The 10,000-nt window shown below is 46.2% G+C and overlaps 1 protein-coding gene across 1 annotated transcript in view; it reads left to right on the top strand.

The window, feature by feature from the left end:
• The window catches only part of LOC134458283 (astrotactin-2-like), a 498,215-nt gene that overhangs the window by 288,779 nt on the left and 199,436 nt on the right, over positions 1–10,000 (top strand). The window contains exons 10-11 of the mRNA XM_063210506.1: positions 630–796; positions 6,682–6,870. Coding sequence (XP_063066576.1) covers positions 630–796; positions 6,682–6,870 — 356 coding nt within the window. The remainder of the gene's footprint in view (positions 1–629; positions 797–6,681; positions 6,871–10,000) is intronic.

The raw sequence follows: 10,000 nt of genomic DNA, 5'->3' as shown, positions 1-10,000 counted from the left end.
TTCCTCCTCTCGTCCAACTTTCCGTCTCTCTACTTTCTTACCTCCTACCTCTCTTCTCCTCCACCACTCCTCCTCTTCATATCCTCCTCCTCGGCTTCCCTTCACTCTCTCCTCCTCCACCTTTCCTAATCCTTCTATCCTCCTCCTCTCCTCCTCCCTCTTTCTTCCTCCACCTCTCCCCCTTTTCCTATCCTCATCCTCCTTTCTTCATCCCTATCCTTTCCTCCACATCTCCTCCTCATCACCTCCTCCTCCCTCCCCCTCTCCCCTGGCCACCCCCTCCATTCTACAACCTCTCCTCCTCTTCCTCCTCCACCTCCTCCCCTCCCCCTCTCCCTTGCTCCCCCTCCATTCTACAACCTCTCCTCCTCTTCCTCCTCCACCTCCTTTCCTCCTACAACCTCTCCTCCTCCCTCTCCCTTCCTCCTCCTTTCCTCCATCTCTCCTCCTTTCCTCTCCTTCTCCCTCTTCCTTCCTCCTCCTCTCCTCCTTTCCTCCTCCTCCCTCTCCCTTCCTCCTCCTCTCCTCCTTTCCTCCATCTCTCCTCCTTTCCTCCTCCTCCTCTCCCTCTCCCTCTCCTTTCCTCCATCTCTCCTCCTTTCCTCCTCCTCGACTCTCCTGCTCCTCAGTGCCCCGATGGCCTGCGGCCGATGAAGGATGGCTCTGGTTGCTATGACTACACCAAGGGCACGGACTGCTCGGACGGCTTCAACGGGGGCTGTGAGCAGCTGTGTCTGCAGCAACTGGAGCCCCTCGCAGAGGACCCCACCTCCAGCAACGTGCTCATGTTCTGCGGGTGAGTATGTGTAGTGTGTGTGTGTGTGTGTGTGTGTGTGTTGAATTGTGTCTTTGTGTGTTTGCATGAGTGTGTGTGTGTGTGTGTGTGTGTGTGTGTGTGTGTGTGTGTGTGTGTGTGTGTGTGTGTGTGTGTGTGTGTGTGTGTGTGTGTGTGTGTGTGTGTGTGTGTGTGTGTGTGTGTGTGTGTGTGTGTGTGCGTGCATGTATGTGTATATCTGGGTCTGCAGCAGCTGGACCCCATAACAGAAGACCCCACCTCCATCAGTGGTGCTCAATATGCTCACTAAACGTACGTGGGTGCGTGTGTGCGTGTGTGTGGGCACGCGTATGTGCATGCATAGGTGTGTGAGTCTGTGTGTGTGTATGTATGTATGGGGTGGATCTTGCAAATGGAGGGAAATCTCTGTCATTCTGGCTAGGCAAGGAAGTTTTCGTGAAACCGTCTATTGCTAATTTCATCAATATGGTGTCCGTAGTGCAGGATAAATCCGCGACTCATGACAGCATTGCTTGTTGTTATTGCTCGGTGACCTGGTGTTATGTTTCATCAACTTTTCCAGTAAACAGAGAGAAACGTACAGTATGTACACTTTGGTTTCAGCCAAAAAGGCAAAAAAGGTTTAATGAAAGCTCTGGTGTCCAATTTGGTGTCCACACTGGCTAACATCCTGAGTCATCATGACAGCACTGCTAATTGGCTGCGAGAGTTGTTAGCCATGCTTAGCCTGAGGTGATTCACTGTGATGTGAAAACTCAACTAAAAATCACCACACACACACCCGCACACGGGCGGACAGACACACACACGCACACACACATGCACACACACTGTCTCCGTGTGTGTGTACGTGTCTGTGCCTACATATGCAGGACACATCTCTCACATACACACACACTGTCTCCGTGTGTGTGTACGTGTCTGTGCCTACATATGCAGGACACAAATGTGTGTCACATTAGGTTGTGTCCTCCCCTCTCCCCTACCGTCTCCTCTACTCTCCTCTCCTCTCTGCTGTCCTCTCCTCTCTTCTCCTCTCCCCTACCGTCTCCTCTCCTTTCCTCTCCTCTCCTCTCCCCTACCGTCTCCTATCTTCTCCTCTCCTCTCCCCTACCGTCTCCTATCCTCTCCTCTCCTCTCCTCTCACCCTAACTGACCCCACCCCCTCCCCATCTGACCGTGAGGGGATAATCACATGGTCATGCTGCTGCCGAGCTCTGTGTGTAATTATGGTGTAATCACTAACACCATGTATAATCGCTAATCAAGTACGCGCTACGCTGAAGAGCAGACCTCTCACCTCTCAGTATAGCACGTGCACACGCACACGCACGCGCACACGCACGCGCACGCGCACGCACACACACACACACGGGCAGGCAGAGACGTAATGTTATTCAACACCAGTTCCAGCAAGTTCAGCCTGTTATGCCGTCGGTTTAACAATCATTGACCACAGTGTAGTGTGTGTTTGTGTGTATGTGTGTGTGTGTGTGCGCATGTGTGCGTGTGTATGTGAACAGTATGTGTGGGCTGTCAGTGACCACCAATAGAAAGATAAAGCCCAATTGGGAAACTCTAAAGGGCCGTACACACACATCGCTGCTGTTTACTCGCGCAGCGAATTAACTCAATAGAATGTCAATGTGTTCCAGCGAGACTAGCAGACAAGTAGGCGAGTACTGTACAAGCGATGCGATGTGGGCGGATCCCGAGTTGAAAATATTTTATCTTCGAGCGAGGCGAGTAAGCGAGTAACCAATTGGAAGGCAGAGTTCGGTACTTTTCGCCTGTTCATTGGCAGTTAAAGCCGCGGGAACTTTCAGCAAACGTTCCATGAAACAGAGGCGAGTAGACGAGCAAGCGAGAAGCTAGCAAATAGCAGCGATGTGTGTGTACGGCCCTTAACTCCCATTGTCATTGTGACACAGCACTCCACAGCACACAGGTGAACAATGCACGCTGCCCAAGGGAGCAGTGTGGCAGGACGGTACCATGCGCAGGGTACCTCAGTCATGGAGGAGGATGGTAGAGTACTGGTTAATTACTCCCCCCACCAATCTGGCGGGTCAGGAGTCGAACCAGCAACCTTTGGGCTAGAAGTCTGACGCCCTAACTGTTAACCCATGACTGCCCATAAATAAATATGGTTATCCATATGTAGTGCTTGACAGTGTCAGGCCCTCATCTCCCCTTCTATAATTGACATCTCTCACTTTGTGTTAGCGTGCCCATGTGTCTGTCTGTATCTCTATCTGTGAGTTTTTGAGCATGGCTGCCTCCGAGAGTGACAAAAAGACCAACAAAGGTCGGCGTCTGCGCCTTGAACTCAACGCTCGTGTATTGCTTGGTGCGAGCACTCCCAAAAAGTAGTAATCACACAAAAATGGAAAAAAGGAGGCGCACACAAGACTTGTGTGAAAAAGTGTATTGAAGCCGAAAATATACAACAGAAGTCTAAGGATTAACTGGAGAGACAGACGTTTCGGAGCCTCCGAGAGTGCAAAGAGAAGTGCGGGAGCTGGAGGTATTCTCCAACAACCTTCAAAGACCTTAATGAATTCATCCTGAAATTTTAATTTAGGGAAGTGATTAAACATTGTGCCACCTGGTATTGGTATAGCAGGCAGGCCTGGAATTTTGTCATTTTAGGGGCAAGGCCATTTGACAGGGCATCAAAGAGGGCATCGAGGCTACTGTGGCTTTATAGCACATATTTTTTCAAGGGCACAAGGCCAAAGTGCGAGGGCACGAGGGCACGAGGGCCATGGCCCTCATGGCCCTCGCAAAACTCCTGCCCTGATAGCAGGGTTTTTTAACCTTTGCTGTTTTAATATTTTGAAGTTGCTACTTTTTCAGCCTAAAGTACTGAGTGCCGGGACAATCTTGTCAATGCATTGGAGAGCACTGCATTGGAGCTAACACATATATTAGTAAGACACAAGCGTGCTATAAAAAAACAAATATTTTACACCATGGAGAAGCTTATTCGACATAAAAACACAACAAGCTTCTTTAAGTGTTTCAAGGTTATAAAAGCATGGATTGTTTTCCTTTAAGTCTCCCCAGAAAGCTCTGAATCTCAGTCACAGTGGTATCGATACAATTGAGCGACTTGGAGAACCTTAGATTTGAGAGGAAGTGGAGGTTAACGGTCCTCTCAATTGCTCTTCCAAAGTACACTTACTCTGCCGGAGAAACCTTGAGCTTTCCCTTTCTGCCGTCTACCGAAAGGCCATCAATAGACCTTAAAGGTTATGAACAGCACAATCAATCCCCAATGAAGACGAATGTTTTGCGGGATGCGAATTATGGAAATGTCTGCCATTGCATCGTTCCCTCCGAGTAAATACATACAGTAGAATATAAAATCCAAATGAAGCGGTCTGCCCGGCGCTGCAGAAGTCAGCACTTCTCGCCGGGCTCGTTAGCAGTTTTGGCTTATGGCCTCTGCTATCGAGGCCTGGTGTCCCCCCCCCCCCCCCCCACCACCACCCTCCGCTCCCACCACCCCCCGCCCTCCCTTGCAGATAGTCATTACAGTGTTTGCACAGCCCCCTACTGTGGTTTCCCACACACACACACACACACACACACACACACACACACACACACACACACACACACACAGACACAGACACAGACACAGACACAGACACAGACACACACACACACACAGACACAGACACAGACACAGACACACACACACACACACACACACCCAAAAACACACACAGACACAGACACAGACACAGACACACACACACACACACACACACTGTGCTCGTGTGGATGGGCCTTCGAAGCTCAACATGTAGGCAGGACTTGTACCCGGCGGTTTATTTATTACCGGTACTTATCTTTTCTAGAAAACCTCCCCTCCTTCTTAATGGTGGATGACTTCACACCTTTCTCCCAATTTATCGTCTCCTTGTGTTGCAGATGGAGCAAGCAGAAAGGCATGTGTTCCACAGTAAACAGTCGGCGACTGGCTGGACTGATTTTTTTTTTTTTACAGCAAATCCCCTTGTCAGTTTCTTCCCAAATCAACATTGTGGTAACGACATCAGTTGGGTATTGGTCCATAAGAACCACAACTGGTGGAGCCAATCTCTTTGCACTCATCACTACTCACTCAACATGAACAGAAGACTTTATTTCCAGTTGTTCCAAGTAATAATTAGGCCACAGGCCTTCACACTGGCCTTCACAGCACACATGCTGTACCAGTAAAGTAACTCTGATATGACGTGGTGTGAGTGACAGCTTGAAATTGTGGGTGAGGCTAATATTGTTTGTTTTCACATTATATCTGTAATGATCCTCCTGGTTGTGTCATTGTTAGTGCTTCTGTTCCAGAGAGGCAAAACTGCTTGTTTTCCATCTGCCGATGTTACAATGGCAGATTTTAGTGTTCTCATCTGTCTCACTAAGGCACTAATGTAGCCTACTTGTCATAGTCATCTGCTACTTTTAGCTGGTTTCATATTTGTTTTTCAATAGTGTTGTACAGTGTTGTTTTCATCAGTGTTTTCTGTCCATGATATCAAGACAGATTTGGATCGGCACTGACTGGACATTGGATTCTCTAGTGAGCTAATGTTGGAATCTGTCTGCCTGTATGTAACAATGTAGCCTACTTTTACATTGTTTTATATATTATTTATTTCTCAGCGATGTTCTTCTCAGCGTTGTTTTTCTTGGTGATGTTGTTTCCCATGTAGTCATCAATGTTTCTAGTAGTGGTATTTTCACTGTAGCTTCGATGTCCTTTTACAAAATGGCCTACTTTGCGAACAATATGCTGAATTCGACAAATCACAGAAAAAAGCACTGAAGGGAAGAATTGCTGACACTTCCTTGAATGTCTAAAAAATCTGAGAAAAGAGCTGAAGCAGAGTGACTACATTTATAGTATAACTGTAATGGTTCTAGAAATATTGCATAAAATGCATAGTGGACGGATCAGTCTTTTTTCCTGGCTGATGGTCACTTGCACTATGGTCCTTTTGTTGGAAAGAGCCTGATGAAGCAGTTTTACTATACTGGAAATGGTAGATACGCCAAGATAGTTTGTAGTCTCACATTTATGGGAGCAATCATGTCTCACTGCACCGGTTCCTGAGGTAGAAGAGCATAATTAGCATAACAATTAACATTTCCCAAACGGCATGGTTGACCCGCCTCCCCTGGTTTGCTTATGGTTGTTTGCTTCACGACAAAATGAAAGGAGTTCCTGTATTTTCGGGAACTGCGAAAGTACTTGCATTGCTCATGACCTGACTAGTTTCAACGATGAAGGTGTTGCGTCACTGGGAAGGTGCTCCTCTCACCCTTCTGGCCTTGTTACATAACATTAGACTGCATTTAAATTGCATGTATATTAGACTAGTTTATAACCTGACTTAGGCCATCTGGCTGTGTTTCGTCAACCTACAGGCGAAGACGTTCCAACGGTATTGTGAAGACGAAGGTGAAAGATACTAGTTGTCAAGAGTCTGTTTGTCTGTGTATGTGTGTGTGTGTGTGTGTGTGTGTGTGGTTGGGTGGGGGGGATGTACATTCCCTAAGTTCCTAGCTCTATGTTCCCACAGATCTATTTTCCTTCGGCTCTATGTTCGTCTACCATTAGAAGACTGGCAAACCTTGTGCTTGCGAAATACCTTTCCACTCAACGAATTCTGTTACTAAGCGAAGGAATGCTAAGCTGTGCCCTGGTCAAAGCCATAACTCACCACAACCTATCGGTAAAGAAATTGTTTTGAGGATATTTACAAGTCAGAAAAGTTAGAAAGAAACTTGAGAAACCAGAGGGCCTTGGAAACATACTATACTATACTATACTGGGGATACCTATACTGTGTGTGTGTCTCCTCCCTCCATAGGTGTGTGCAGGAGTATAAGCTGGCTCCAGATGGCCGGTCGTGCATCCTGCTCGCGGATAACTGCGAGGGTCCCAAGTGCCCCAGGCAAGATGGCCGCTTCAACAACACGCTCTTCAGCGAGATGCTTCATGGCTACAACAACAAGAGCCAGCAGGGCAACCTGGGACAAGTCTTTCAGATGACCTTTCGGTGAGTTCACTGGCGGTGCCATCTACTGTATGTCCCCATAATGTTTTACCTGGCTGCCCAGAGGGGGCTGGTGCAGATATCACAATGACCCTCTTTGTGTGTTTGTCTGTTTTTTATGTTGTTTTATCCAGCAGCAGTGTGTTTCAGTTATCTGTAGGAGGCACTCAAAGTCATACGTACTCAATTTGACCACCACACAAACACACACATACGTACGTTACCACATGCATCTAGCGTTAGGCAGGGGGCAGCGTGCCATCTCTGATTGCTCATGTTTGATATTGGTTGTTGTGTTTGCCATAGATTTGCCGCCTTTGTCATGACGAAATGCTTGCAATGATTGATGTGCCTTGCCATCCATATTATCCCCTCCATTTACAGTTTTTTTCAATTGCTAACATGCGCTTACCCATACTTTGTATACTTTTTCTAAACTCTTAACACAGACTACCATCTACCAAGCACAATTGGCCAAACAGTTAATTTTCTTCTCAAAAGCACACACTGTTAAATATATGCAAAGAATTGCATTAATTGACTGCTAATTGTGTGAAAAGGGCATGTAATGTGTCAACTGTATGGCAATGGAAAGCCCTTGGTGTGCTAACTGTATTAAGAGTTTTGCAAATGTCACTGAGGTTTGGACAAAAGCTTGTTAGCAATTGAAAAAAACTGTATTGAGAAGTTATCCATGATGTTAGCATTGACATACTTTAACGACTCCAGACTTTTCTTTAATTCAGGGAGTTTAGTGGGACGTGGAACTGTGCTGAAGAGCTAAAAGATAGCGTGTCGTATAGTAATAAAGTGCACTCAAAATAAAATAAAATAACATGTACTTGAGTGAGCGATGCACCATCAAGAGATGAAAAGTGCACTCACTAAAAAGCATTTCTGGAGTTGACCTTCTGCAAGAGAGGGGATGCTGACTTTTTTATATCAGTCAGTCAGTAGTAGACTCTGTGTCTCTGTACCTGAATGCTCCCGTGATTGCTCAGTGCTCAATTGGGTTGTGCCTTACGTGCGTGTGTGTGTGTGTGTGTGTGTGTGTGTGTGTGTGTGTGTGTGTGTGTGTGTGTGTGTGTGTGTGTGTGTGTGTGTGTGTGTGTGTGTGTGTGTGTGTGTGTGTGTGTGTGTGTGTGTGTGTGTGTGTGTGTGTGTGTGTGCTCCTGTGTGCGTACACACACATACACACATACACACACAAAACACACATTCCTGCCTTGGATATGTTTCCGTAAGCAATGAAGCCATCAGAGCGGAGTAGATGTGCATGCAATTGCATTACACTTAGCTGACGCTTTTATCCTAAGCAACTTACAAACACTACAGGGCATTGATTACACTACCATGGAGGGACAAGAGGATTGGTAAGGGTGGAGATTGAACATGCAACTCTATGATCTACAGTCCCACTCTCATTCTTGTTGTGTACGGCAGTCAATTCCAACGCCAGGTCATTTCCCGATCCTTCCCCAACTCTCTCTCTATCCACTCATTTGCAGTCTCTCTCTGACTGCGCTATCTCAAAATAAAGGCAAAAAAAAACAAATATATATTTTTTTTTTAAAAAAAAAGGAAATCAGGAAGAGGTATCTTTCCTCTGGTATGTTTTTTCTGTTGCGCTTATTTTTTGAATATATACACATACACGTCAAGGGCACATGTTAGAAGTGTAGGCTGTGTAGTATTCCGTTGCAAAATGAAATCCTTGAAAAGCCCCCTCAGAGCAGCGTATTTTTTTGTGTTGCAGTATGTGTGCGTGTGCCTGTGCATGTGACTGTGCCTGTGCCTGTGCCTGTGTCTGTGTCTGTGTCTGTGTGTATGCGTACGCGCGTGCATGTTTTCGCATTCACATGTGAGCGTGCGTGTGTGTCTTTGTTGTGTATGCAGTTCTTTCAGGAGTTGGAATGGCTTACCAAAGGAGCTGCCAGGTGAATGCAGTGCAGTAAATGGCGTTTCTTTTCAGTATAACAGCATCATTTTCACAGTAGGGGGACTTAAAGCCTAGACAGTGGAGGATTCGATTCCTTTTAAGTGTGTCTAGTGCAATTTAGACCCATCTTGTATTCGTCTTCTGTAACGTAATGGATCTTGGTTGGAATGCTTCAAAATACTTTTTTTCCAGTTTGGAGTTAGTAGAAGGCAACATAGATCCTCTACTGCAATGTTTGCTCGCTCTCTCATGTACTTACACACCCACGTACACAATTATGCCCGCAAACACGCACACATGCACACGCGCGCACACACACACAGCATCGATTGATTCTTGTACTCTATTATTTCTGAGCTCATGACTGAGAAGAAGAGGGACAAAATAGAAAATGGAGAAAGAAAGATTTTCTTCCTCGTTCCAATGCATGGGGACTGTAAGTACACCGTTCTGATTCTGCACTATCCGCTCTGCACATGCGCACCACGCAAGGCTGCACTATCCGCTCTGCGAATGTGAGACACGATTCGTGGAGCGTTGTCACCCTCCGTTTCGCTAAAAGCCGATCTGTAAGTGTTGTTTCGCTAAAAGCCCGTCATTTGTTTTATTCAAGTAGCCGTGGCTATATAGCATTTTTTATGGTTTATTGATACACCAAGTCATGTTCTAAATGTAGGCTAGTATGTGGGAAATACTAATATACTAATATTATAATGGTGGTGTAAGGAAAATACCTAGAGTCATATCTTGGGTTTATTAAAGTTAAAGATTAACGGTACACTGACATGGCCGTCTGTCAAAGATAGCCGAGGCCTATTGATCACACATGAAGTGTGTTTTGTCAATGTCTTGACGATAAAGGTGGAATTAATCATAGACTTTCTGGGTCCTTACAGATCGGGTTTTAGCAAAACAAAGGGCGACAATGCTCCACGAATCGTGTCGCACATTTGCAGAGCGGATAGTGCAGCCTTGCGTGGTGCGCATGTCCAGAGCGAATAGTGCAGAATCAGAACAGTGTACTTACAGGGACAGTCTTTGATATGCACGGTACATGCCTCCATCTCTCACTGTTGTATTGCTGGACTTGATATACTACTGCATCACCACACAAACGCACACGCACACGCACACGCACACGCACTTTTATGTTTTGAATATCTGGATGGATATTTGTGTAGAAATGTGTGTACC

Source organism: Engraulis encrasicolus, chromosome 11 (genome assembly GCF_034702125.1).
Source record: "Engraulis encrasicolus isolate BLACKSEA-1 chromosome 11, IST_EnEncr_1.0, whole genome shotgun sequence".
NCBI classification, from domain to species: domain Eukaryota; kingdom Metazoa; phylum Chordata; class Actinopteri; order Clupeiformes; family Engraulidae; genus Engraulis; species Engraulis encrasicolus.
Note: the sequence above shows the minus strand (reverse complement) of the source record. Positions and strands in the feature narration are given on the sequence as shown.